This window comes from Mauremys reevesii, linkage group 10 (genome assembly GCF_016161935.1).
Source record: "Mauremys reevesii isolate NIE-2019 linkage group 10, ASM1616193v1, whole genome shotgun sequence".
NCBI classification, from domain to species: Eukaryota; Metazoa; Chordata; order Testudines; family Geoemydidae; genus Mauremys; species Mauremys reevesii.
In genome coordinates this window covers 76,936,970-76,964,550 of record NC_052632.1, presented here as the reverse complement: position 1 = coordinate 76,964,550, position 27,581 = coordinate 76,936,970, and the positions used below count along the sequence as shown (strand labels likewise).

The 27,581-nt window shown below is 45.4% G+C and overlaps 4 protein-coding genes across 8 annotated transcripts; 2 read left to right on the top strand and 2 right to left on the bottom strand.

Annotated features, from left to right (window-relative positions):
• The first annotated feature begins 273 nt into the window (after positions 1 to 273).
• Positions 274 to 3,475, top strand: ATP5MF (ATP synthase membrane subunit f). Its single transcript, XM_039490452.1, has 4 exons — positions 274 to 392; positions 702 to 809; positions 2,711 to 2,827; positions 3,272 to 3,475. Exons 1-4 carry the CDS (start codon positions 377 to 379, stop codon positions 3,298 to 3,300), a joined length of 270 nt encoding a protein of 89 aa, XP_039346386.1. The 5' UTR covers positions 274 to 376; the 3' UTR covers positions 3,301 to 3,475.
• Positions 3,476 to 5,309: 1,834 nt separating this feature from the next.
• CPSF4 (cleavage and polyadenylation specific factor 4) lies at positions 5,310 to 14,587 on the bottom strand. 3 transcript variants are annotated; one of them, XM_039490446.1, is made up of 8 exons: positions 14,337 to 14,587; positions 12,210 to 12,260; positions 11,476 to 11,628; positions 10,651 to 10,746; positions 10,424 to 10,517; positions 9,492 to 9,564; positions 8,448 to 8,543; positions 5,310 to 6,297 (listed from the first exon to the last, which is right to left on the bottom strand). In XM_039490446.1, the coding sequence occupies exons 1-8, from the start codon at positions 14,437 to 14,439 to the stop codon at positions 6,229 to 6,231; spliced, it is 735 nt and encodes a 244-aa protein (XP_039346380.1). In that variant the 5' UTR covers positions 14,440 to 14,587; the 3' UTR covers positions 5,310 to 6,228. The 3 variants fall into 3 exon arrangements, with proteins under 3 accessions (XP_039346380.1, XP_039346381.1, XP_039346379.1); XM_039490447.1 differs by having other exon boundaries at positions 8,448 to 8,540; XM_039490445.1 differs by having other exon boundaries at positions 8,448 to 8,618; positions 14,337 to 14,583.
• On the top strand, positions 14,555 to 23,661 carry PTCD1 (pentatricopeptide repeat domain 1). The gene is made up of 9 exons (XM_039490443.1): positions 14,555 to 14,674; positions 15,080 to 15,628; positions 17,777 to 17,917; positions 18,279 to 18,497; positions 19,200 to 19,301; positions 19,733 to 20,506; positions 20,818 to 20,934; positions 21,483 to 21,665; positions 22,047 to 23,661. Exons 2-9 carry the CDS (start codon positions 15,131 to 15,133, stop codon positions 22,224 to 22,226), a joined length of 2,214 nt encoding a protein of 737 aa, XP_039346377.1. The 5' UTR covers positions 14,555 to 14,674; positions 15,080 to 15,130; the 3' UTR covers positions 22,227 to 23,661.
• On the bottom strand, positions 23,569 to 27,475 carry BUD31 (BUD31 homolog). 3 transcript variants are annotated; one of them, XM_039490449.1, is made up of 5 exons: positions 27,260 to 27,475; positions 26,226 to 26,334; positions 25,372 to 25,494; positions 24,912 to 25,078; positions 23,569 to 23,885 (listed from the first exon to the last, which is right to left on the bottom strand). In XM_039490449.1, the coding sequence occupies exons 2-5, from the start codon at positions 26,317 to 26,319 to the stop codon at positions 23,835 to 23,837; spliced, it is 435 nt and encodes a 144-aa protein (XP_039346383.1). In that variant the 5' UTR covers positions 26,320 to 26,334; positions 27,260 to 27,475; the 3' UTR covers positions 23,569 to 23,834. The 3 variants fall into 3 exon arrangements, with proteins under 3 accessions (XP_039346383.1, XP_039346382.1, XP_039346384.1); XM_039490448.1 differs by lacking the exon at positions 27,260 to 27,475 and adding an exon at positions 27,150 to 27,171; XM_039490450.1 differs by lacking the exon at positions 27,260 to 27,475 and adding an exon at positions 26,718 to 26,880.
• Between the last annotated feature and the right edge of the window lie 106 nt (positions 27,476 to 27,581).

Sequence of the window (27,581 nt, the reverse complement as noted above, 5' to 3'; positions counted from 1 at the left end):
CTTGCATGTGACACGTGGGTGGTCTGTTCACACAAGGGGGTGTCCCCTTGCACGGGACACGCGGGTGGTCTGTTCACACGAGGGGTGTTTCTTTGCACGACATGCGGGTGGTCTATTCACGAGGGGGTGTCCCCTTGCACGGGACACGTGGGTGGTCTGTTCACACGAAGGGAGTCTCCTTGCACGTAACACGCAGGGAGGGCCCGCTCGCACGTGGCTCGGAGCCAGCCAACCCCGCCCTCCCTATCATGGCGCCCCGCCCACGCCGGCAATGGCTGCCTCACTTCCGGCTTCTGAGCCCTTCCTCCCGTGAGTCTCAGCGCCACGCCCTGCCCGTCTTCCTCTCTTGCGCACCGGCACCCCGCGCAGCTGCAAGATGGCGGACCGGCCCGGTGAGTGCGGCCCCGGGGGCTCCAAGGTGACCGGAGACTGCGGCGGCTGGTTCCCGCCCAGCCCCCGGCCCAGGTCCTGCGGGGCGCCTCTGGCCCTAGCCCGGCCTCCTCAGCGTGCCCCGTCCTGCCCACCCCGTACCCCCGGGATTCCCTCCCTCCCCCCATCCTCGCACCCCCGGGATCCCTGCCCATCCCCCCCGGAGGGTCCCCTCCCGTCCAGTGTGATTCTCTCCGTGCCTGTCCCCGGGTCCCTGTGCTGCAGCCCCTCCCAGACAAACGGGCAGTGACCGGCCTTTCTCTGTCTCTCAGTTCCCCTCAGAGACACCAGGCTGCTGGACGTGAAGCTGGGCCAGATGCCCAGCTGGATCGCAATGCGGGATTTCACCCCCTCCGGGCTGACGGGGGCTGTGCGAAGAGGTGAGTCTGCCCCAGGAGCTGGCAGGGGTAAAGCAGGTAGCCTTGGTAAAGGGTAATGCCAAGTACTACTGATGGCAAGGACAGATGTGGAGCTGCCCTGCCCTCTAGATCCCTTCCACATATCCTAACCCTGCACACATTTTCAGATCCTGCTTAGAGCCAGCTGAAGGATCTGGGCCTAACTGGCCATATCTGGCTTTGCTGGGGAGGACTAGGTGGTAGTATTTGCCCCACCCATCCTCTCAGACTTAAACCTTGTCTACCCATCACAGTGAAAAACCGCCTGCATCCACACTTGCTGCAGTGTGTAGATACACATGGCAATGAAAAGTTCCAGCAAGGGGGAGGCAGTGAGGAAAGGCTCTGGCAGCTCCTGCCTTTCCCTGCTGCTGGAGTTTCACTGTGGCAGTGGCATGCTAAACTGCTAAAAATAACTCTAGCCATGGGAGGCACTGCTTGGACTTGTAGAGAGCCACATAGGGCATATACCCTAGAGTTCAGGCATGTAGGGTACTTGACCCTACTTGCCAAAGCTGTGCCTCATCGTCTGTGGTGGTGTTTATACCTATGCTAGCTGGGTGTGCAGCTTCTGTACCCTGCATGCCACTGCAGTGTGGACCTATCCTCAGTGGGGAATGCTGCCCCTCATTAAAGAAGTGGGAGTATCTCCTCTACTGACACTGACCAGCACCATGCACATATTTAAATATACTGTCACCATCCTTCCTGTGAGGAAGAAACTTAGAGGCTGGCTTATGCTCCAAACTATTGCAGGGGCTAGGCAGAAAGTTTTCCTTGGGGACAGGTTATCCCATAATTGCCTGGTGCTGCTTCTGAAGCAGCTGGTACTGGCCATTGATGCAGACAAAATACCAGACTAGATGGCCCACTCATGTGATTCAATATGGCAGTTCTTATGTTCCTAAAGCAGGCACAGAAATGTTGCCTTCTATAGTATATTGTTCTTTTCTTATGAATGTGTGTGAATTCATTAAGGTTGCTTTGTCAGCCTGTTCAGAGGTTTAATATGCTTTAGGTTTACATATAGATAAATAGATCTTTTAAATGGTTTAAATCAGTAAAATGGCCTGCTTATTCCTTAAAATTAGTGTGTGGGACCTGAATTTATTTGCTTAAAATAAACAATCAGTACTTTTTTCATATCACAAGAAGCAAATAAAATGTGTAATGTTAGGTGATGGTGGTTTGGAAAGAAACAAGCTTTTGTAGAGATTAACATAATACAGAGACTAATAAAATTCAGTAACAATTTTGCAAAAACCCTAAAGACTAAGCAATTTTTAAATACTGTACTTCTGCTGTAACTTCAATTTATGTAGGTGCCATATACATCTTTAGATATCTTTAAACACAAGTATTCTTGACTACTAGTAGTTGGGTAGACAGAGAATATCGTTCTTTTAAAAAATTGGATAACTGGAGAAACAACTTTGATCTCATAAAAGTCACAGTAATGTCTCGCTTGAAACAAGATACTGGATCACTCTTATTCCTTTCCATACACGAGTCTAAAGCTAATACTAACCCTATTTTTCTTAACATGAGAGTTGTCTTCTGGTAGACTTGTTTCATTAGTACCGTGGTTCTCAACCTGTGGCCCAGTCAGCACACAGATGTGGCCCATGTGACATCCCCAGGGCCATACAGGTAGTATTGAATGCAGCCCACAATGATAAATAGGCTGAGAACCACTGCATTAGTAGGTTTAGAAAATAGCATCTATGATCTCCAGAGATTTTTCTTGTGGTTTTTTCTCATCTGAATTGCTGTTGAAAGTGGTGCATTAAGTAGTTGTACAAAATGACTTTTGAGTTATAAGTATAACTGTATACAGGGTATAATTGACACTGAACTTAAGAAAATAACTCTCCCCTATTTAGGTTATGACAGATACTTAAATAAGTACATCAATGTGAAGAAAGGGAACATCGGTGGTGCCGCTATGGTGCTTTTTGGTTATGTTGTTGTCAGCTACATTTGGAACTATGAGCACTTGAGTAAGTAAAACCTTGTTTTGTATGGTTGGGCACACTAGTGTAGTCTGTAAAACTATGGGGGAGGATTATTTCAAAACCTGTTCCTGGAAGAGGAAGCAAAGTGAGAGAGAGTGCTTAACTTTATTTATATATCTGAGAAACGCTGACAAGACCTGTACTAACAGATTGAGCATGGGACTAGAAATAAGGAGCTAAAGTCTAACCCTGCTTCTGCTGTTTTGTGACCTTCACTAAATAATTTTAACCTATGTGGAAAATGGGTATACTTGCCTGTCAGAAGTTGTGAAGATGAATTAGCTGTTTGGTAATATTTAGGAATTAAATAATTTACAAAATAATCTTTGTTCACCACAAGTACAATCTTAGACTGTACTTTAAATACCTAAGTACTAAAAATGGTCTCTGACTTCAGCATACTGACTTGTTTTAATTTAATTGATGCAGAGCATGATCGTTGGAGGAAGTATCATTGAAACATTAACTTACTGCAGCAATGCAAGTTGCAGACCTGGACGCAGCTGCTGGAACAACTTTCCCTGATGAAGGCATATAAGCCAGTCACACTGAATTCTGTAACTGTTATAATTCCAGGCAGATTCTATGACCAATAAAATATGTACTTTAAGGTTGGTTGGTTTATGTAACTAATATTCTTGTGAGACTTTCACTTGCTGGTGCTGAAAAGTGTTTGTGTGTCTCTTCTCACTTTTCCCCCCTATATGGTAGGTACAATGAAGATGGTTAGAAAGCCTTTTGCCATTTAATAATACATTGATCTAATGTGCAGTGCAAATGACTAAGGATAAGACTGATTAATCTTTAACTATTTTACCAAGAAGTATTACTGCTATATAGGGTACCTCTACTATAATGATCCCTTCACTTCAACCAAATGGGTGCAAATATTACTGGTCAGAACTTGTTTTAAGATTCTTACTGGAGCAAAGGAAAATTCAACTGTTTAAGATGCCAACAGACACTTTATTGTAGCCACAGACAGGGCCGGCTCCAGGGGTTTTGCTGCCCCAAGCAGCCGCCCCCCCCCCCCAAATAGCCGTGATCATGATCTGTGGCAATTCAGCGGGAGGTCCTTTGCTCCGAACGGGAGTGAGGGGCCCTCTGCCAAATTGCCGCCACATACCTGAAAGTGCCGCCCCGCTCCGGAGCTGCTGCCCCAAGCACCTGCTTGATAAGCCTAAAACTGATAATCATAGTTGCCTCATACAAAACACAGTTTCTCTGCTACAGGACCACTTCCACTGCTTTTATTCTGTACTCTTTTACTAAGTAAGATCTCCAGTAATGATTGTCTTCAATAGTATGTTGCCAAGCAGCTCCTACCATGGGTCCTAAAAGGCTTCCATAGAGTTGTGTGTAGAACTACCCTTGCCCAAGTGATGGTAAAGGCCAAATGAAAGCAAATGCATAGCCTGTATTTGAAATGGAATGTGACATTCTAAATGCCAGGGACAAGCAACTATGTTAAAGCTATTGTTTGTTTTTTTTTAAATAAAGTGGGGAGGGATGAAATGAAACTTCTACAGCAGCAAATGTTTGCCAGCTGATGCTTCCAACCATGATGGTGAAAGTCTAAATAAGCAATGGAGTACATGGTTGTCACTTAAAGAAGCACAGCTTTGATGTGCTTGGGACCACCTACATTAACAAAACACATCAGTAAGTAATGATGCCACTGTTCAGAAGGATGCAGGGGTGAGTGCTATATGGATAAGGTACAAGAGGTTGTTTGTCTAAAGCTAACAGCTGTTAAGAGGGTACAGAGGCCCCTGCCTATTAAGAACATGGTTAGAATAAAGGTCTTGCTGGAGGATGGCAGGGGTCACTTCTGTGTTCAGCAGTATTATAAAGATAAAATTACTGTCTGGCTTGAAAAAAGTTACTTATGCAAGCTAACCATACTCTCAAGCAGATATGCTTTAGTTTACAAAGTGTAGACTGGGTACTTGCTTAGAGATGCAGTTTCTAACAGCCCTGTGCTGGAAGTACAAACAAGTTTAGCACCTGTTTATAGACTGCAGGGACAGAAGGCTTGATGTGTGTGTTCTGAAAAATGCAGAATGAGCAGTGCTACAGTCAGCCAACTTACACCTGTGGATTTAATTTTAACTTTTAAGCCTGAATATCCCACTGTGTACTAGAGGGCGTATCAGTAAGTACAGCTTCTTCTACAATTTTTTTTTTAAATCAACAGTCCTGTGTAATCATTTAAACCAACACAGGGTCTTATCACTTCCCAGGCATACATTACCCTTTTCATGAAAAAATCACAACCTAAGTTTTACAGCCAACTTTAAAACAGGAAGGAAAAAACACAAAGGCAGATAAGCAAATGTAGATAGATGCTTGAGACTAGAAAAAGCTCACATAGTCCAGGTACAAGAGCTGGGCTTTTTTTTTTTTTTTAATTCCCTTTGTCATTGGCCCTTTGAAATAAAGTCTTACAAAATTAAGGTGTTTTGGCTTGGAAAAACATGCTCCTAAGAGGATACTCTAACACTCAAGAGTCCAATCCAAAAGCAATCTCAAGAAAACATAGTTCCATTTATTTGTTTTGAGAGCCTGTGAAGATGCTTGTGGGAATGCCAGCTAACTTCATCTGTTGGTATCCATACACTGTTACACCTTCAAAGCTACTTCAGGTCTGAGTTCAGGGTTGCCATGGTGCGAACAGACCTGCGCCTCTTCTACAGCCAATGCTTTTGTGATTTCAGTTAAAACCATAAATGTACATTCATTCCCCTACAAGTGGTTTTCACATACAAGGACCAACTTCTCACCCTGCACAATAGCGAGGTGAAATGCTTCCGGCCAAAGCATACAAACTTTTATTGCAGTCGGACAAATACTTTACATCTTGGTACACAACATGTTATGTAAGCCATCAGAGGAGGTTAAGAAACCTCAGATTGAATAAGGGAACATAGGGCCTCCTTCCAAGAACTGCATGACAAGCTCCCTCACTGAAGTGGGAGGCATTTCAAGTACTAGTTCTTCCAGTCTGTCTTCCTCCTTGAAGAAGCATTGCTGAAAGGTTGGAGGTTCCCAAAGGCTATCCTTTACAGAAACACACTGGAGCAAGATGTGTATTACGCTGAATGTTACGTTGGTGAGGGTTTGCACATCTATTTGCCGTTAGATCTACCTCCCAGCTAGGCTCAGTGAAAGAAGGCAGAGGCCAAGATCTATTTTAAAAGGTTAAAACATAAAAAAATTGGACAGTTACAAAAATGTTTATCAGCAGCCAGCCCCTGGCCACAGTTCTTTCACTAATGGCGTTAAAAAACAAAACAAAACTGATCGATAGTTCAAGAAATAGTGCTAGGTGGAAACCTTTCCCCAGTGTAAAGAACCTCCTTGCACTCTCCTCCCTCTATGCTGTCTCACTGTCCGCTTAGAAAGGCCAGGTGTCCTTTGGTGCATCTGTTGGCGTAATGTCCTTTTTCACCACACTAGGAAGGAAAAAAGTGAAGTTATTGTGGCTTTTCCCAAAACTGCCTTTAACAAATCAACTGGCAAGTAGTTCTAGTTTGGAAGCGATGCCATTTGACCACAAGAGACAATATTCAGTAAGTTAATGCATTCTGTACTATACCATAAATGAGATTCTTGCCACAGACCCTTTTGGGGCCACTTGACTGTTAGGACCAGAACTTGCCTGCCACTATAACCTGAAGACCCAGGTTTCCTCTGAACGTTGGTGTTCTTGGCACTACCAATGGGAAAGGGCTGCAAAAGAGACACTCAAAGCCCTGAGGAGATCTAACTGCATTACTCTGCTGTAGAGACGGGGGCTTTTTACCTGCTATATTTCAGCACCTGAAGTCTCAAGGACACTGCTCTGACCAGTATGTATGATGAACATAGAAGTTCAGATGAGCATCTCCTTGTCAGTCACCCTGGACTACAAGGGTAAAACACAATCTGAACAAAAGATGCTTTCTATGCTCTGAAACAAACAGCCTTCTAAGCCGTGAAGCCATGACATATCCTAGTCTGACCCTCCTACTTTCTCCAGATGTGCAATTTATTTGAATTACTTCCTTAAATCCCAGCCTATAGCACTCTTTTATTGATGACTATGCAGAGAAACTGCTTAGCCTTGGGTAGGGTAGTGACTTTTCAATGCTACAGCTGCAGAAAAATGGAAAGTCGTGCGTTGATAATAAAACCAAGCAAATGCACGACACGAGTCATGGGGTAACTAACTGAAATCAAAATATCCTTTATTTTCCAATAAAAATCTGACTGAAATGTTAGAACCTGTTAAACATACGATCCCTGTGCCTGGTGGGGAAGCCCTGTGGTGAGAGAGAGAACGGAGAGGGAGGGAGAAGAGAACTGCTGCTGCCCCCATATCCTCTTTTGTGCTGCTTTCCTGCTTTACCTTTGACAAAGGCAACAGCGCTGCATAGATTAGTCATAAAAGAGCTTTGAAAGCCTATGACTTCTCCCCTGCTCTCCCCCCAACTATGACATACAACTAGCCCCAATTAGAGTTTCTGCTACAAAGGAAGTTAATGGCAAGACTCACAAGGATAAATGTAGTGGGTAGGTTTAGGCCCTTTGCCTTCACTGAAACCCAAGTATTGTATTAAATTGGAGCCTTTGAGATTCTCAGTGAAACTGATTCAGATGTTTGCTGTTATAATCATGTAGCCAGAATAAATGTCAAAGTTATAGAAGATAATGACGGAATGAGTCCAAAAAAAGTCTTAGTTTTATGTTTGGATTATTAAGAGACTTAGTTTGGAATAAAGAAATGTTTAGGTTCATTATTAATGCTAGTGCTCATCTTGGGCAGACTCACTGAAAAGAGTGGCTAAGAAGATCCTTTGCTACCTACAGTAGCATTTGGGGATGTTTCTGCAAAATGTTCATGGAAAATGAGGTTTCAGTTTCATTGAGGAGCTGCCTGCACCACTAACTGAGGAATTTGGGTTTGACGTCTTGTTTCTCGGTTTGGCAGGAGCTACGTGTGCTGTGGCAGAACCATCTTCAGCCTTTCTGGATTTGACTGTGTATAGTCACTTCCCCCTGTTTGGGTGAGTTTTTCACACAGCAACAGGGGAGAAGCCTTTTTAAAAATAGCAAAATGCAAGGAGGAACACTCAGGCGCAGGGATAGCATCTGAAACTACTTTTAAGACGTTTTTTGAAACTGGCTCAATTTCGGGTTGACAGTGTCCTTTTAACTGGCACCAGTGGGGTTTTCTGTGATTAGCAAGTGGATCAAGTGCATTGAATCATTTCATACAGGCCACCGAGGGGCCATCTAACAGTCATTACCAACCCACAGACTAGGTAACTGGTAACCCACAGGCTCCATAGCTCAATACTAACTCCCTGATCCCAAGCTGCACCCACTGTCCAAAATACATGTCTAATAACCAGTGCATACATTTCAATACTTTTCTTTACAATGTCAGTGCTTCTTCACAGGCCCTGCTGCCCCAGCAACTCAGCCACCTGTTCCCTTTACTGCAATCTGCACCAAGTTGAAAAGCGATGTGACAGGTGGCTAGCAGCATAAAGGATGCACTAGTCAGTTTAGGTGACTTTTACTTTGCATTTTTCAAATACAAACACCCTCTGAGAGTTACCTTGTAACAGGTGACCTGCTCCAGCGGCCGGGGACCTCTGTTCCCCACATTGTTGCTTTGAGACTGCATAACACCGATGACTTGTGGGGTCCTCTGCTGGTTGGGAGAAGAGTTCTGACTCGTTAACTGGATCAAGGATGATGACCTTTGTAATGGCGGATTGTTATTTTGCTGGGAGGGAAGAGAACATCCCACACATTGAATGATAACCTTCTAAATAAATTCAGAGGAAAATTTATCTGCCAGCCCAAGCACCAGAGATGAAAGTTCAGAAACAATAGGGCATACAGGGCTTGACCTCGCAACCAAGACTTCCCTCACAAAACCGATCTACAGAGCTGGGCGAGGCTGCCAGATATGTCCATTAGAGCTCCATGACAGGTGTCAAGCAGATTTATTATTTTAATCTGGCAGATGGTTGCTTGGAAGAAAGAAAACACAGATGTATATGATATACTATGTAACATGGTAGTGCTCTGTGACCGAGGGCTTACACTGCAATATACGAGTGATCTTAGGACTTGTGCTTGTCAGTGTAGCAGAGCTCAGGTGCACTGCTTAATGCTTACACAGTGCCCACCTTCCAGACAGTCCATGGAACAGAACTGTCACTACTGGCCATGCATTTGCCCTCTCAGCTGAAGGAAGGTGGCAACAGCAGAATAAGGAAATCAGGGGTTCAGCTAGAAGGAAAAAAAAAAACAACCCCAGAATGAAGAAGGCAGCAATTGTGATCAATGCCAAAAGTAAGAGGAGAGAGGAAAAGGATAATACTTTGCATTTTTATGGTGGATTTCCTCCAATGATCACAAAGTTCTTTAAAAACTTTTGGTCAAGTTTCAATATGTCTGTGAAATAGGAAAGAATTACCCCATTTTCCAGATGTTTGCCCAAGACACAATGAGTAGGATAAGAGTCCTGATGGCTTGTTCCTGTTCTAACCACTACACCACATGCCCTCTTTAAAAAGAGAGTCAAATTTGTTATCTAAATGAGTTGTGCTTCGAATGTGTTGTCTCTGGGAGAGGCAGGGAAGTCGTGTACCTTTTGCTGTGGTTGTGTTGGCTGAGGCAGTGGTGGTTGCTCTGTGGTTCCCATAGGCAGTTCAAATCGAGGACTGGTTTATAAACACACAAAGAGAAAAGAGACACATAGAGAATTGATACTCAAACCAGAAATTGGCATATACCACCACCACAGCACTGAACTAGTTCCTTAAAAGACAAATAACTGTCCAGAGAGCAAAGCAAACCTTTAGTTATCTAAACTGTGCTTCACAACAAGTGGACCTTCTCTCCTTCGTTCTGCTGCTTAGCCTTTATAAACTAAAGTGGTAGGGGAGGTACTGAGACAGTAAAGAGTATTTCTGTATGCAGCTGTGAAGCATTCTGGGATATATACTCATCGAATCTGCAGTTGTCCTCACAACCTTTGTTTGATGTCCCAGAGTTGTGTGTGTAAATATCTAAATAGCCACTTGCCTCCTTAGTCTGATATTTGGAAAATGCAATGCAATATAGTAAATGTCCATACCAATTTTGACCACTGAATGAACTGACTCATATGCAAGGATTAAAAAAATATATACTATGAAATAAAACAGTTGTGTAGCTGAAAGCTAACTGCTGGAATAACGTGTCTAGAGTTAAGAGGACCAGATCAACTGTAATTAATTAAATTGCTTTGTACAAGTTGTATTGACCATACAAGCACTGACTGACATTTTCAGTGTCTTCTTGGGGAACGTTGGGCAAATCACACCAATCTCTTTTGATCATCCTGACTACAAATTCTTTTCACTTTTAAGAGGTAAACTCAAATATGAACAAAACTTCAGCTGTGTGGTACAGTACAGTTATTGCATCAGTGCTGCAAATGTTCTACACTGATGGGTGCAATATAGTAAGATAGACCTGATGGTTAACTGATCAGAGAGGAAACTACAGATGACAGAAAAGACCCTAGAACATACTCACTGCATGAATTTACAAGCAGGCCCTTCCGGACAGAATCCCACCAGGTAATTCACACAAATGACTCTTCGAGTGTGTCTGTGTCTGCAGAGGGGACCTACAACATAAAACTTCGTAGATCACATATATTACACACATACACCAGCACCTACCAGTGGCACATATGGGAGGTGGATTACATTAGCCTCATTTTTATAGCCACAAAAGCAGCACCTATGCACCATACATACCATGTTTACAGAAGCCTCTGTCATACCAGGGGCAGTCTTTGATCTTAGACTCTGGGTCAATGTGCAAGAACGGACATTCTTTGTTACTGCACTCTCCTGTACCAAAGCCAAACACACACTTTAGGAAACAGAGCACGTGTGAGGTAGAATCCCCTCCCAAAACAATACCTAGGTCATCTAGTCCCAGCAAAACTGTCATGAATATTTCTAAATCCAGGCACAAAATCTGTTTGCCTGCCCTTTACCAACAACAACAAATACTCACTGCAGGTGAGTAAGATTTTGCTAGATTGGATTATTTAGATGTGCATTTAAAAATAAAGTACACTGGGAAGGGAAGCAATTACAGCAAAACTAAACATGTAATGCAGCAAAAGTGTGGCGAAACTACAAATTACATGCTAACCTTGATCCAAGGAAACCTACGGGACTATAATTTTCTAACAAGTTGCCTCAATATGTTAATTTAATTTAGCCCAGGTCTCCAGAGCTGAAGGTTGAGGCATTCAATTTTTGGACCCTTAAGCCTCCTGTCACTCATCATCTGCTGAAAAAATAATTCATGTAGAGACCACCTATTCAAGTTAGGGCAAGCTATGAAGGACAAAACATTTTAAATGTGTGAAGAGTTAAGGGGGTAAAATACAATGTGGAACTAAACAGATCTGATCAGAGCGTGTAAATTACAATCTAACAAGCATCAGTAGCAGACAGAGAAGGGTAGAGAGGGCAGATGAAGCAGAGATGACAGGTATATACCAGGGTCCTCTTTGCCAGTCATATTCCCACACTGGCAAGTGAATGAGAAGCCACAACACCCCTTACCAAATTTGGAGTAGAAATAACACTCAGGCATCTTGGTCATGTCATACTCATGAAGGAACTCACACTGGTCTCCCTTCTTGCACAGCCCTCGGAGCCAGTGTTTGCAAACAACTGTTTTTTCTCCACTGATGTGTCGGAAAGGACACATGCCTCCTATAGGTGGAGAGGGGAGAAGAAAGAATGAACAGTTGGAACTTTTAGTGCAAGAAGCTTCGTGCAGGCCTACAGGGCAATGGTGGTCCTTTGTTTGAATCCTAGAAGAGGAGGAGTTTCAGAAGTCTTTACATTTGCATATGAATTTACCATTTAGTGCTAGTGAAAGGTCCTGAACTGACAGCCTTAGAAAAGCGAGGTCTTCTGTTTATCCACATGGATGGCTGGGAGTTCAACAGCCAGGTCCTCTGCATGGCAGTCTAGTACCCAGTGCCTATCACTACCATTGCCCAAACCCCTCAAAAGGGTTTGTATGTAATCAATTCAAGCCTCACCCTCTTGAATTTCTTAGTTCACGCATCATCCACCTTATAGGGATCCCACCATTGCATCTTCGCTTTGGAGAGCTCTACTGCGTGAAACATAGTCCCTCTTGATCTCCATTTCACTGTCTCTCTCCCCAACCCCTGCAATATAACTAGGGTGTTATAAATTAAGATAATGTAATTAATGAACTGCCAACACCCCTATTTCTCCTATTTTTGTTTCTGTCAGAATATAGTATTAGGAATGTCACTTGCCTTTTCCACAGGCAGCTCTTAAAAAAAATTCACAGACAGCAGCACCCGATTCTGTGGAGAAAAAAATATTCACAGTGAAGGTTTCTGAAACTCTGCAGCCATGTTAAAAGTGTTTCCTTCCATCTGGAGATGAGCTAGTTCTGGGCATCAAAAACAGTCGAGCAGTATTAAAAATCCCCCTGGCAAACTGCATGTTAATGGAATATATGAACTTTCTTGTGCTGGTCTCAGCCATTTGGCTCTTCAGACTATTTTTTGTTACTTTTAATTCAGTTTCACATTTATGAAAGAACCTGTCCAGTCCTGGAGACTGAAATCTCATACAGTATTTATCCACTGAACAAGTACAGAGTGGTCAGCAGCACACTGCCCCTTGTTATGCACAATGACCCTGACTTAGGGCATCTGCAGTGAGCAAACAGAGTCAAACACAGGGACACTAGGCTAGCCAGCACATATTGTTAAAGGGTGCCTCTCCTCCCACTACTGGTGTCAATCATCAGAACACAAGGTTTTGAGGTTCAGCCACAGACCTGGTGTGACCAGGAACAAGTCACTTCACCTCTCTGTCCAATCGTTTTCCCCATCAATAAGGTGAGGATACTAATGCTGACCTACCTCACAGTAATCTGATCCCTACTGTCCCTTAATTAATGAGAAAGTCTGTTTTCAAGCAATAATCATGCAGATCAGACACCAAAATACAAAACACATTCCATTAGGCCATGAATGAGCACCTGTGGGGCCATCTGCCCAATGCTGCGGTTGGGGGGTAGGTTAAAGGGATGAAGGATAGAAGTAGGAAGAAAGATATGGAGGAGCCTCTCACACAAGGGTGGGGTGAGGAAAGGAAGGAGGGGGTTTTCCCCAGGGGAGAGGGGTGTTTACCCCCCAGATCATGGGGTGGAGTCTCCGCAGGAGAGGGGGGTGTTCCCCCCCGGGACCATAGGGTGGGGTCTCCCCAGGAGAGGGGGTGTTCCCCCCCCGGGACCATGGAGTAGGGTCTCCGCAGGAGAGGGAGATTCCCCCCAGGACAATGGGATGAGGTCTCCCCAGGAGAGGGAGGATCCCCGCTGGGACCATGGAGAGGGGGGGGTTCCCCACCCCCGGGACCATGGGGTGGGGTCTCCCCAGGAGAGGGAGATTCCCCCCAGGACAATGGGATGAGGTCTCCCCAGAAGAGGGAGGATCCCCGCTGGGACCATGGAGAGGGGGGGTTCCCCACCCCCGGGACCATGGGGTGGGGTCTCCCCAGGAGAGGGGGGGTTCCCTGCCCCCGGGACCATGGGGTGGGGTCTCCCCAGGAGAGGGTCCCGCCCGGGACCATGGGGTGGGGTCTCCCCAGGAGTGGGGGTGTGTCCCCCCCCGGGACCATAGGGTAGGGTCTCCGCAGGAGAGGGGGTTGTTCCCCCCCCCGGGACCATGGGGTGGGGTCTCCCCAGGAGAGGGGGGGGTTCCCCGCCCCCGGGACCATGGGGTGGGGTCTCCGCACAAGGGATGTTCCCCGCCCCTGGGACAATGGGAGGGGTCTCCGCAGGAAAGGGGGGTTCCCCCTCGGGACCATGGAGTGGGGTCTCCCCAGGAGAGGGGGGGTTCCCCACCCCTGGGACCATGGGGTGGGGTCTCCCCAGGAGAGGGACCATGGAGAGGGGGGGGTTCCCCGCCCCCGGGACCATGGGGTGGGGTCTCCCCAGGAGAGGGGGGGTCCCCGCCCCCGGGACCATGGGGTGGGGTCTCCCCAGGAGAGGGGGGGGTTCCCCGCCCCCGGGACCATGGGGTGGGGTCTCCGCAGGAGAGGGGGGGGTCCCCCCCGGGACCATGGGGTGGGGTCTCCGCAGGAGAGGGGGGGTCCCCCCCGGGACCATGGGGTGGGGTCTCCGCAGGAGGGGGGGTTCCCCGCCCCCGGGACCATGGGGTGGGGTCTCCGCAGGAGGGGGAGGTTCCCCCCCGGGACCCTGGGGTGGGGTCTCCACAGGGGGGATGTTCCCCGCCCCCGGGACCATGGGGTGGGGTCTTCGCAGGAAAGGGGGGGTTCCCCCCCGGGACCATGGGGTGGGGTCTCCGCAGGAGAGGGGGGGTCCCCCCGGGGGTGGCGATGGGGAGCGGACTTCCCGGCCCCTCACGCACTGTCCATGCCGGGGAAGGGCAGGGGCTGCGCCCCCAGCTGCTGCTCCACCGCGATCTCCAGGTCGAACTTGATGTGGTCCACGCTGGCGATGAGCTCCTGCATGGTGGCGGCGGGGCGGGGGCCTGGGCCGGGGACTCGCGGAGTTGGGGGCCGGCGGGGCCACCGGCTCAGCCGCTCCGGACCGCCCGCCCGCGGGATGCTGGGATCTCACCCCTCACCCGCCGCCACCTCTGACCCCCCAGCGCCCAGCATGCACCGCGCGGGGCCGCCTCCGCCAATGGGAAGGCGAGCCGGCCAGGACCCCGCCCCCTAGCGCGAGCCGAGGCGAGGGTTGCGGGTGAGTTGAGGGGGGTTGTGCCGCGCGCGCTGGGGCTGAGGGGCGGGAAGGGCTGTGCCCCCCCCCAGCAGCAGCAGCCCCCCCGGTACTCGGTAGCGCCCCCCCCGGGGGCTCCTCGTGGGGCCTGGCCCCTGGTGGGCGGGGCGGGAGAGAGCAGCTCATAAGGTGCCTGGACACCCCGCTCCCCCCCATCTCTGCTCGGGGAGGAGCCCGGTGCAGGGGCTGGGACTGGGACTGGGACTGGGACTAGCACTAGCCCTGGCAGCAGGTGCAGCGTCCTGGGCTTTCTCCACCCTCCGCGGAAAAGCCCTTCAGCCCCTGCCTTGCTAGTGCCTCGTGTGGCTCCCGCCCGCGCTGACCCCGCTCAGGCGCCTCTCATCGGATCGCTTTTCTCGTTGACTTTAGGAGATGGACGTTTAACCTCGTCGGGAAGGGGAGTGAGACAGGAGGTGCATCATGAGGTTCACGCGGTTGGTTTCCCGCCAGCTCCCTGGAGGATTGTTCTCCCTGAAATGCTGCTATCCCTTGGTGTGTCCCACTCCAATGTTGTGGGCAGCTCCAAAGAGCTTTTCAGGGTGTCCCAAAAATATATCGGGTCTGCTCAGATTCCTGGGCCAGAGACTGCAGTGCATGAGGCTGAGGCCTTTCAGCTCATCACAGGGTCTCTGTAAGTTACACAACCGGGGCTTGAAACAGATTGACCCTGCCAGCTCTCCTGAAGCTATCAGGAAACATGAAGAAGAATCAGAAGACGGTGATGCAGATGTAGGCTTCGGAACCCTATCTAATAAATTTTCTTCTAGAAAATATTTTCACAAAACAACATCAGAGTTGCAGAACTTAAGATTTCAAGAAGAGGAGGAAAAAGAGCCAGAATGGAAACCTAGACGTGGTCCTAAGAACACACCATACTGGTACTTTCTGCAATGCAAGGCACTGATAAAGGAAGACAAGGTTGGTTTCTCAGGTCTTGTAATCACTAGAGTAGTTAACAGCATTCGATAATTGAGGGGCAGTATGATCTATTAGATTGGTTGTGGGACTGGGAGACAAAAATTCAGAAGTAGAGTTAAAGCCCAGGACAGTTTGGCTACCTCCTTATATGCCTCAGTTTCCCCAGGAATAATATCTATCTACCCAATTCACAGGAGTGTTGGAGAGAATTAATTCTTTAAAGAGTGCAATGTGCTATATGAATGCTAAATGGTCGTTAGTGGGTTTATGCTCCAAGTTCAGATGATACCAAGAAAGAGAGGCTATACAATGGTATTGCACAACTGCAGAAAGAAAGATAATAATTCCCCTTATATGTAGTGTTGCTTTGGGAGGGTATGATTCACTTAACAGTGTTGCTGGAAAAAAAATCCTAAAACTAGATTTCAGCAGAGGATGCAGAAATACGTACAATAACACTAGACCACTTTTCAATCCATTTATTAGAGCGTGGTTCCCATTTCATGGCTGTTGAAACCCTAATAACAGTTGGGGGGAGGGATAGCTCAGTGGTTTGAGCACTGGCCTGCTAAACCCAGGGTTGTGAGCTCAATCCTTGAGGAGGCCACTTAAGGATCTGGGGCAAAAATTGGTCCTGCTAGTGAAGGCAGGAGGCTGGACTAGATGACCTTTCAAGGTCCCTTCCAGTTCTAGGAGACTGGTATATCTCCAATTATTTTATTTATTTATTTTTTTATTTTAGTGTTGAGCAATGAACACTAGTCTGTATTAGAGTATCTTAATAAACAGCACAAAAATGACTACTAGTGTCTTATCAGGTCTTGTGGCCTCAGAAGAACACAGGAAATATAGCATTTTCATACTTCTTGAACCAAGTCACCAGTAAAGATCAAAAGCACAGTCCAGCTATATTCTCTTTTTGTCTAGATGCCAAGTTTAGAAGTTCTTCTTTTGTTGGACTTGTTGCCCCTGATCTGAAGCAGTGACTTTGACATCTCGGTAAAGGAAACATGGTAGTTGTTCCTGGACAGTGAGTAGAGAGAGGAAGAAGTTCATGCAGGGACCACCACAAACATACATAGATGCTGTAATAGTGACATTAAAAGACCTGAAGAAGAGCTCTGTATAAGCCTGAAAGCTTGTCTCTTTCACCAGCATAAGTTGTTCCACTGAAAGATATTACCTCACCTACCTTCTCTCTAGGCTGACCAGACAGCAAGTGTGAAAAATCAGGACGGGGGTGAGGAGTAATAGGAGCCTATATAAGAAAAAGCACCAAATATCAGGACTGTCCCTATAAAATCAGGACATCTAGTCACCCTACTTGTCTCTGTAAAAAGCATCAGTCCATCGTGATAACATCTGGAAAAATACACTACTACTTAAAATGCAAAATATGCTAATAACAAAAAGTGCAATGGTACAGTTCTGGTGCATGCCCTTTCTGTGTTCTTGTTGCTTCCATCAACTCTGGTGCAGCATAAAATCTACCTTTTGATAAGGAAAACACCCTGAGCTCAGGTACTAATTCTCTGTTCAGTGGCTCGCTACCTCACCTTTTGCAGTTCACCATGCCAAGCCCTGCAGCTCTCTGTCCCATCTCCACTGTGCAAAAAAAAGTCAATTTGCTAACCTGGCATCAAGTCCTTTTTTGCAGGTGAGAAATGAGGCAAACAGATTCCAATCCATGTCATGGGGTGAATGTTCATTCACTTCCTGGTCTTTCTCCAGGCTAGCATGGACTGCGAGTATTTTAAAGCCATACTTGGATTGTATGCTTTTGGGGGCAGGGAACTGTCTCTTTTTTCTGTGTTTGTACAGCATCTAGCACAATGAAGGCCTGGTCTATGACTGGGGCTCCGAGGCGCTATGGTAATATGAATAATAAATGACAATTGCTCTTAACCTCTGAGTGGGAAGGAGAGGGCCTCTCACTAGTCACCCTTTTGGGCAGAGGAATTATGATTGCATTTCTGTGGCTTCATAAGGAATGGAGAGGTAGTGGTTTCCATCCCAAGGTGAAATATAAACATGCACCTCTTGTCTCATCATAGTGTGTCTCCATATTTGTCTATGTATCTGCTTTATTAAATGTTAGCTAAGGAACTGCTTCTCTTACCTTCTCATCTTTGTCTCTCATGTCTGTAGCTGGCAGAGGCTCTGAAGCTGTTTGAGGTGCAGATGCTGAAGGAAGAGCGTCTGCAGCCAGAGGAAAGCAACTACACTGTTCTGATTGGTGGCTGTGGCAGGGTCGGCTATGTGAAGAAGGCATTCAGACTTTACAATGATGTAAATATTATAGCTGTTTCCCGAAGAAAGGGGCCAGGGTCACTGGCAGGTAGTACAATGGGGGTCTTTCATGAGTTAAAGTATAGCCATTCGCGTTCTGTCCCATAGAAAGAGCTCATTCTGGAGACACTTCCTCCAAAATGCCATTCCATGGGTGTTTCCACTTTGCTTGGGGACTCAGAAGACTGGAGCTCAAGAATTTACTGTAGCCTTGAATCTTACATGTTGTATCTAATCTATTTTAGGTTTTCCTAATGTGTCGCCAGGGTATCTGTACAAGTTGGAACTATTTTTTTAATCTTAATTCTGGGCTCTTTATTTAATATAATTATTTCCTTAAATTTTTTCCCCCTGAGAGTAGATGAAAAAGCGGGGTTTAATCCCCACAGACGCTACATACACAGCCCTCTTCAATGCCTGTGCTGAGTCGCCATGGAAAGATTCGGGCCTGCAGAGTGCGCTCAAACTACGGCAAGAACTAAAGAGCAAAAATCTGGAGCTGAATCTGATAACATATCACGCTCTGCTGAAAGTATGTGCCATCTGCTCAGATCTCAGGACATGCTTTGACGTACTGAAGGTAAAGAGGAGTATTTTCTTGTACTATACATATCTCCATCTCTAATCAAAGCACTTTAGGGAAGCATGTGGCTTTTCTTGCAGACAGGTTGTAATTATGCATTGTTATATTAGCCTTTAAGCTTGGGTGAATAGATTTAAAAAAAAAAAAATTCAAAGGATCACTCTTTTGTGCTTGCGTTGAGTTGTGCAATCAGACTGGGTAGTTCGATATCTTAAGTATTCAGTTTAAACAGACAAAAACAGGATTTTGCAGGCTCAGACTTAGAGGTTTTGAAATTCTGCTCTCGAGTATTAACTGTTGTGTAAAGGTCAGGTTTATGGTCCCTTTTTCCACAAACGTGTATTCATCTAAAGCGGTTGCTTTTGCCCCTACTGCAGCTCCTCCTTGAAAGGCTGACAGTGGAGCAGCTGAGCAGTTCCTTCCCATATCCCACCCAGATTTCCTACACTATTCCCTATAGTACCTTCAGCTGGGACAGGCTGAGATTGGAGTAGCTGTCAGATGTTGTTTTTCTCTTTTCTGCAGCCATCATTCTGCTTAAAGTACTTGGAGTCCTTAGACCTCCCATGCAGTTTGCTGCAGATGTGTCTCCAAAAAGTGATTCCATTGAGCAGCAAGAGACGCAGTACTTTCAATTAAGCAATCAGCTGCAGAATAAACTCCCTTGGTGTAACTGTAAGCTTCCTTTTCCTTCTCTAGGAAATTGTGCATAAAGGCCATGCTGTCACCACAGAGACCTTCAGCTTCCTTCTCATGGGCTGCATAAAGGACAAGGAGAGTGGCCTCAGATATGCCTTGCAGGTCTAACTCTATCCTGTGTTTTGCTGTTGAAGTGTTCCTTCATTTAACTGTTGTATCTCTAATTTGGGATTGGAACCTGCGGGAGGGGCCTTTGGAGCTGATGGAGGTGGAAGGTGCTTAAACTGTAAGCTCCTCAGTCAGGCTTCTTATCTGATGCCCATAAAGTGCCATGTGCACTACGGGATTGTACTAATAATAGTTTGGATGGATGTCTGGTCTGTGGTGTGGAGGTCTTTTCTGTTGAAGAAGTGTATTCATTCCAGTTCGTGCAGCTAGAAACCCCAATGGTGGGTACCTAAAATGTTACAATAATTGGGTCTAAATATGACAGATTACTTCTAACTAAAAATATCCCACTTCTTTAATGCTGTACACAGTTCACATACATTAACTCTATCTATGCTTCTCTCCTTTTTTCCCTTTCAAAACAGGTTTGGCGACAAATGACTAAATTGGGAATTAAACCTGATGGTTACATTTACAATTTGATGCTCCATGCTGCAAGGGATTGTGGAATAGGTGACCCAGTTGTGGCTTCTGACTTGTTGCTAAGAAGCACAGATGAAAACCCTACTCAAGTAAAGCTCATATCGGGTAGGCGGGGTCAAAAGGTGAAAGGTCAGAAAAGGAAGGGAGCTGATGGTGGAATTTCTACTCAGTTGGATGTGGAAACCATGGAAAAACAAATATTTCAAGAAAATTCCAGAAAAGCTGAGGAGCACTTAATCAACCATGAAGACGAAGATGTGAGTGAGGTTCAGGCTGAGCCGGGAACTGGATTGGCTGGTCTCACTAATAAGACAGTAGAGTGCAGTAAGATTGGAGACTTCAGAAGAAACCAGGCTATTTCAGATCCACCTCAAACAAACCGAGGTCAATTTGTTGAGACTGCTTGCAACCTGCCCAATTTGTTGGACTTGAAAATCTCCAATAAGAGCTTGGTTTCCTTAGGGACAGTAGCAACGCCCTCCGATAGACTGGCTTTGATGGGGAACATGGAGGGGTTTTTGAATAAAATGAAAGAGGACAATGTGGCACCCAATATTAAGACTTTCACACTGTTGGCTGAGCTGCTTGAACCTCTTAGCCAGTCAGAATCCTCTTTATTGACAGTCCTGGATGAACATAAAGTGAAAGTAGACGTGACCTTTTTTAATACTTTGTTGAGAAAGAAGAGTAAACTGGGAGACCTAGAAGGTGCAAAGGTAAGAATAAGAGACCCTAAATGATGACTATACTGCAAACTTTTATCTTCATACTGGTGTCATGTTAGCTGCCTTTTAACCTGTGATGAGATCAACTCTCTACTCATAGCAGAAGGCACAGAATCCTGTATTCTCTCCTGCTCCCATAAGGGACCCTTAAAGTACTTACTGGAGCCCTGAGGATTCTGTTGCATTCTCAGATAGCAGCCTTCTGTCTAAAGAGAACTAGATGGAACTTATTTTGGAAACCATCAGTGCTGCACCTTAAATCATCTAGAATGGTCTGAGTATAAAAGTATTGTGTTTTGCAGGGCATGCTGACAGCTCTAGTGCAGAGGGGAATATCACCCAACATACAGACGTTTTGTAACTTGGCAATAGCCTGCCGCAGAGAGAAAGATGGACTGCAGTTACTTTTGGACATGAAGGTACAAAAACTACAGCTCTGGCTACTGGAAAGTATTACTACTTTGTTATTGGGACAGGAGTAACTATGGGATTCCTGCAGCCAGTGATCCTATACCTTTCTCTACATGAGCTTTCACGGAGGCTAAAGTAACAGAACTCCCTCTAGTCAGATTTTCTGCAACTCCTCCTTTTGTGGTACAGTAGCCTAGCTTAATGCATAGGTCATGGGAAGGAGAATTGGATTGTAAACTTCATTAGTACTGTACAGGTAACCAAAAGCATAAGAGGAAAGGCAGCTGTACTCCCTAGGCAATGGGCCCTTCCCCCTTATCTGCAGTGGAGTTGTGACACACGTCTCCCAAAGTGCTTGTTAGCAGGCAAAAGTATTTATGCTTCAGCTCTTGCATTCTTAGCCTAAGTGTGATGTGACTTGCCAGCACTGAGGTCAAATAACATTGGTCACAGCTCCTCAGTTAGGATGTGCTCATATCTCTCAGGCAGAAAGGTCTGCAGAGATCAGCTCTGTAGTAGATAGCAGGCACTAATAATTCTGACACTGTGTTTTCAGAAGTCTGGGATTACTCCCAACACCCACATCTACAGCACCCTTATCAATGCAGCTGTGAAGCAGTTGGACTATACTTACCTCACAGAAATCCTACGAGACATGAGAAAGAACCAGGTCCCCCCCAACGAAGTTGTCATACGCCAGCTGGAGTTTGCAGCTCAGTATCCACCTCAGTTTGACAGGGTAAGTATCAGTGTCATTTATTAGGACAGGACCAATGTAACCGATTAAGGCTGAAGTGAACATTGTAATGTGGAAACGCACAGAAGCGACTAAGCTGTTTTGGATAAGGACCGTCTGTTTATGTAATGCCTAGCAGGAGAGGGAAGTAATTTTTAAAGATCTCTGCCTTTCCTCCCTGCCCCAATAAAATTATATCTTCCTCATCTACCACCTGTTTTAGCATCAGCTGAAATGGTGACAGTTAAGAGTACAGTGCAGCTGCTAAATATTTTCTATATTGGCTTAGTAGTGGAGTATTCTGTCTTCTTCCAATTTGCAGAATCAGAGCAGCCTAGTTACTTTTCCATAGTATAACACGTACTATTGGGTTTTCACTTGCAGTATAAGTCAAAGAACACATTTCTGGAGAAGATTGATGGGTTCCGAGGCTACTATTTCCGCTGGCTAAAAGCAATGGTAGCAGAGGAGACTCCACACCCATGGGCAAAATACAGAACTAAGGATTCAGCAGCCAAGGGCAGTACAGAGGACACCCAGCCCCAGGGCACCAGGGAACAGTAACTATTGCGAGCAAGTCCGTATTCTCCCTGTGAGGAATGTGCACTATGTCAGATGCTGGAACTACCTAGACAGAGGAATTTGGAGGGTTGTTTTCTTCAGGTGCCTTATAGCTCGCAGCACTGTACTTGTATGTTCTGACTGTTTAATAAAGTACCATCTCACCAGAAAGGAGAAATGAGAACTAAAAAGGACTGGGTGGTCATCAGCTCACATAGCTTCCCACTACTGTTAACAGATGCTTTAATAAGTGTTAGATTCTGTAAGAGGTTTGAATTGCCAGAGTTGTTAGAAACAACTACTCAGTGGTTCTCCAATTCATCTGCAGAGGTAGATCATAAGGCAGTTTTTTATTCCATCTGCCTGTGTATGTCCAGGCATCACTGAAGAAAAGGGCCTTTAGACCTGAACAGCAGCTGATGTCTGCTGCTCCCTATGTGAGGAAACTAGCACCTTCTTAGGGAACTAACATTACCCCTAAAACCTGAGTAACAAAGGAAATGAAGTAAAAAGTAAGGGGATTATTTTTTTCAAAGGTCAAAACCCTTAGATATAAATACTTTCCTATTAATTTTCCACAGAAGCATTTTCTGCTGTTTTTAGAAGGGATACAATGTGATCACATGTGGCAGAGGAGATGGAGTATATGATAGTGTTAAGCATTTTAAGTTCTCCATCTAACAGCTGCTTGTGGAATACAGCTGCTAAGCATTTGTAACATTGACAACCTTAAGCCAGTTTTTGGCTCAAAGAGGAGACAATACACATTTGACCTTAGGTTACTTTCCTTACTGTTTGCCAAAGGGCGTGATTATCCATGAAATTAAGTACTCAGCGTGTACCTCTATGCTGTCCCACTAACCTTACACTGCCATTCCTGTTAAGCAGTTTATTGAAAGCTGCCTTCCCCTCCACCTAGAGAAGTGTTCAGGGCTTGAAAGTTGGCAGTCTGGGATTTGCTAGATTTAGTAACAGACAAGAATTCCAAAGCCCAGAAACTCACTCCTAACAGAAAGCTGTAACCCAGGGAGAATGAGGAAGCTCGACTTTCCAGTGGTACACCATACAAGCCAGGCCAGCTAGCCTCACTAGCACTGAAATTTGAAGTAAGAGAACTTGTACAGTAGTTTCTGTATACCTGCCTCACTATCTTGCTTTAGGGAGTCACTTTGTAATTAGGACACTACTATTAAAGACAAAGGGATAGCTATACAAAGTCAGCTTCCTGGATATGGCATAGACTTGTCACTTGTTAAGGATTACACCCCATTCATAGATGCCTCTATTACTGACAATACAGCTCTGTTGCCAAGAGCCATATGCCATTGCGTGTGTGAATGTGTAATCAATCTTTGAACTGCCTTGTCACAAGATTCTGCCACTCCACTGTGGGGGGAGGTAAGATTTTATTTTAAAATAAAATGTTTATACAAGACTAGTCAAAATCATTCACTACTGCATTTTATGATCCAGGTGGGCATATTGCTGTTCAAACTGTTAAAGGAAGCTTCACTCACTGCAGGGTTTATACAAGACAATTATAGCAGGAATAGTCCATGATGTGGAATCAGCACTTTTCAGAACCCCAAAAGTGTCCAGTTTTTAAAGATTTCACCCAGAGCAGCCTCTGCATCCACAGTGAGTGCACTCAATGATTCTCCCCTATAAAGCAACAACAAGCATTAGTCACCACATTCCAGATAAGTTACTTTATATCGAGAACAAGTATTCTTAATAAAAAAACTAGTGTACTATGCTACATCTCAAACAGGGGAAGCCCTCTGAAGCTTCCATAACTCTTGAGTTTCCTGCTACTTTACATACAGTCTTCCACCACCACTTTATGCAACATTATGCAGAACCTATGCAAGCCCCACCTTCCCTCAGGGGATGAAGCAAGAATCAGGCATTACTATAAAAACAAATGGAAGTGAATATTCAACCAAGAAAGATTATAGAATCCTACAGAACTAGATTTGGCCAAGAAGTGCATCAGTGGGACTCTGCTGTCTGGAACTATGAATATCCCTTGAATGTTAATTGGTTCCATGACTAGAACATCTAGGACTATCAGTTTTCCTTCCTACGATTACAAATTTTCATCTAAAGCAGTGGGAACTTCTGCACTATAGCTATGTTACAAGCTTGAGTTACCAAGAAGAAAGAGAACACATCAGAAACTAGACAGTTGTATTTAAGATTCCTTTCACTGTACTTTGCCACAGTCAAATCCCTCTCAAAAATAGCTCAGTCTGACTTGCAGGAGACAAGATTTGTTCTGTGTTTGTGCAGTGCCTAGCACAATCTGGTCCTGGCCTATGACTAGGGCTCTTAGATGCCACAGTAATATACGTAATTAGGCTCAAGACACTATGTATAGGAAGTAAGTGCTCTGGTCTCAAGTGTTGTTCTAGCACCCTAAACACTGCACCAGAATTTTAGTTGGTTACATGTGGAGGTAACTGGGGCAAGTCTATATTAGCCCCTTAATGTCATTTTCATGGGCAAATGCTTCAGGAAACAGGAAAAACAGAGGATAGCCACTTAACAGCAGAATCCAGGGCTAAGAAACTAGAAATTGATACTATTGTCAAAGGTAGTAGAGGAAATATAATTACGGTAAGTCTTAACTGCTGGCTCAAAATCCAAGCAAGGAAAATAGCATCAGAGCAAACAAAAAATTCATACCACTTCCAACTTGCTTTTTGGGACCCTGCAAATGCAGTTAGTTCCGAAGTTGGTATCCCGAGTCTGGATACAGCGCAGGCAGCAGAGGTTCTCATAACCCTGTTTCTTCCACTTTGCAATCAGGTTTTTGTCAGCGTATCCTTCTCTGATACAATACTCATACAGTTCTGCACGAGAGAGGTGACTGGTGAGCACCACAGAATTCTCATTGGAGGCAGATAAATGAACAGTTTATTTAAAAAGTTTTAGTCTTTACACAATCTAGTTCTCAGTGCTAGTTCCACTTGCTAGCAAATACAGACAGAGGGAAAGTCACTTTTTTTTTTTTAAAAAGAACAATTATTTAATCCTTTCCCATCAATAATCTAATTCTGGTTTACACTCACTGGCTAATGATTCAGACACTCCGTATGGAAGCTGTGATCTCTTCACCACAAGAGCAAATATTTAAGCTTTTTACCTCTGCTAATAGCTTTTCTCTTATAGAAGAGATCAAAGATGTAGCGCGTTTTCTGGTGATGAATTCTGAAGATAGGCCAGAGGGATTCCACCTTCCTCTTCCCTTCATGAGGCTCAGTCTCCGCTGAGGAAAGAGGGCACAGAAATCAGATTTCACTGTCAGTGGCCTACAAGTTATACAGCACTATATATCCTAAAAAAGCACAATTGTTCTGAGAAAAAAAAGTGTAGTTTTAAAGGGGTGTGGGGAGATAGTCAAAAACAAAATTCACTGAAGTAAAAATACACACAGGAGGTATTTAACTCTCATTAACTCCCTTTGGAAAGGAAGTCAAAGCGCTAAAGGGATGGTAAGGAAAATGCAGATATAATGATTGGATAGGACAGGCACACCCATGAAACCAAGAGTGACAGCACAGACTAGAACTAAATACTGCTGGCCTTTGCAATGCAAGCTTCCCCCTGTACATAGTTATATCAGTGTGCTTCAATCCTGGCCTACAGTAGTCCTTAGAGCTTGGGTGGAGTACTATGGACCCAGAACAATATTCATTTCATTTGCAAATTAAGCCATAGATCCAGAGATGATCCACATAATTTATTCTGCCATGTCCCAACCCCATGTGTCTTAAATTAGAATTAGGAATTTGTCTTCTAGAGGGTAACTTTCAATGCAGGAAATTAACACACTAAGTTATCACCATCAAAATATTTCATCTTCATTATTAGCCCCTAATGAAAAGAGATTTAAAAAACCACACTTGCTGTCCTTTTATAAAACGTGTATCCTGAAGCTCTTAAGGATTGTACAATCACAGGGTCACATGCTAACCAGCATCTGGCTTCATGACTTACCTTCTCTCATTTTCTGATCCAGCTCATCCAATGTTGGTTCGATCAGTTCCCAGCCATCCGGAGGAGCTTTCCTGCTTCTCTTTACTTTGGGCATCTTCTCAAAAAAAGCCTGTTGTAGGGATAAATGCAGGTCAAGTTTCAATAGTACTTATGTTTCCAGATATCATAAGGTCATCGTGCACCCCCACCCCAAAAAAGCATAAGGAAGCCCTTAAGACTTTTCAGCATTATTTGACTCCCTTGCAGTCATTACCCCTTTTTCAATGAAAAAGATAGAGGTGGGTTTTCTTTAATTTAGAGGTAAATGAAACTAAAGAACAAACAAATGACATGGTCTTATGCTTTTTTAAAAAAAAACAAAACAACGAATAAGTGTTTAATGTGTTCCCAGTGTATAGGAGGGAGGGAACCTTTCCTAATTCCCCTTTTAATTCATATTCCTTTACTTTTGAGGGCCAGCCAGAGCAGGTTTCCCAGTTAATAGTACTTTACCCTTCTCTAATGCCTTCAATCCAAAGACCTATCTATTATGCTTCACAAATTACTGAGCGATACATAGGCACCATAACTGCCATTGTAAAGACGGGGAAGCCAAACATCACCCGGCAAGTCAGTGACAAAGCTGGGAATCCCAGTCTTAGCTCCCCTCACGTTTGCTTTTAACCACAGACTATGGCCGTAACCATTATACAAGATATTGTGACATCACCCTGCCAAGTCAAGGAAAACCGGAGTTTAAACATGCTGGGCTGGGCTGAAAGCTGGTCATATTGACCCGTAGTTGCTGCGTGTCGCTAAGGGACTATCTCTGTACGAGACCCAGACTAGACGCCCCAAGCGATGGTCGAAGCGGGCTGGCTGGAATAAGGAGCAAGCGCAGGTCTCTCGTTGCCAGGCTCTCAGGGAGAACACGCCACCTCTCACCATAGCCTGCCTGGGGCCTCGTACCCCCCGCCCAGCGGCGTGTCGGGCAGTGCAATGCGACCCACAGCCGCCCCGAGGGCCAGCGCCCTCCCTGAAAGAAGGGAGCTCACCTGCCAAGCCGGGGATGAAAAGCGACGATCGCTAGTTACAGCTTCCGCCTTTTCAAATCCGTCGCTCCCCTCTGGCGTCACAAGCAGGTGGGGTCCTTCCGCTGCCTAGTCGCTTTAATGACTCCAAACTCACTCGCCGTTTTCTGGGTAGGGAGCGCGAGTTTACTTCGTCACAGCAATCCTCGCGTGTATTTGGTGTCCATTGTAATGCCTGTAAGGAATTTCCCTCTCTTACCCCGCCCCGGGTGGCGGGTGCGGAAGGAAGGAGCAGGGAGAGGCCTCCCCACTGGTGCCGTGGGTGAGGCGCAATGGGAAGGTGGCG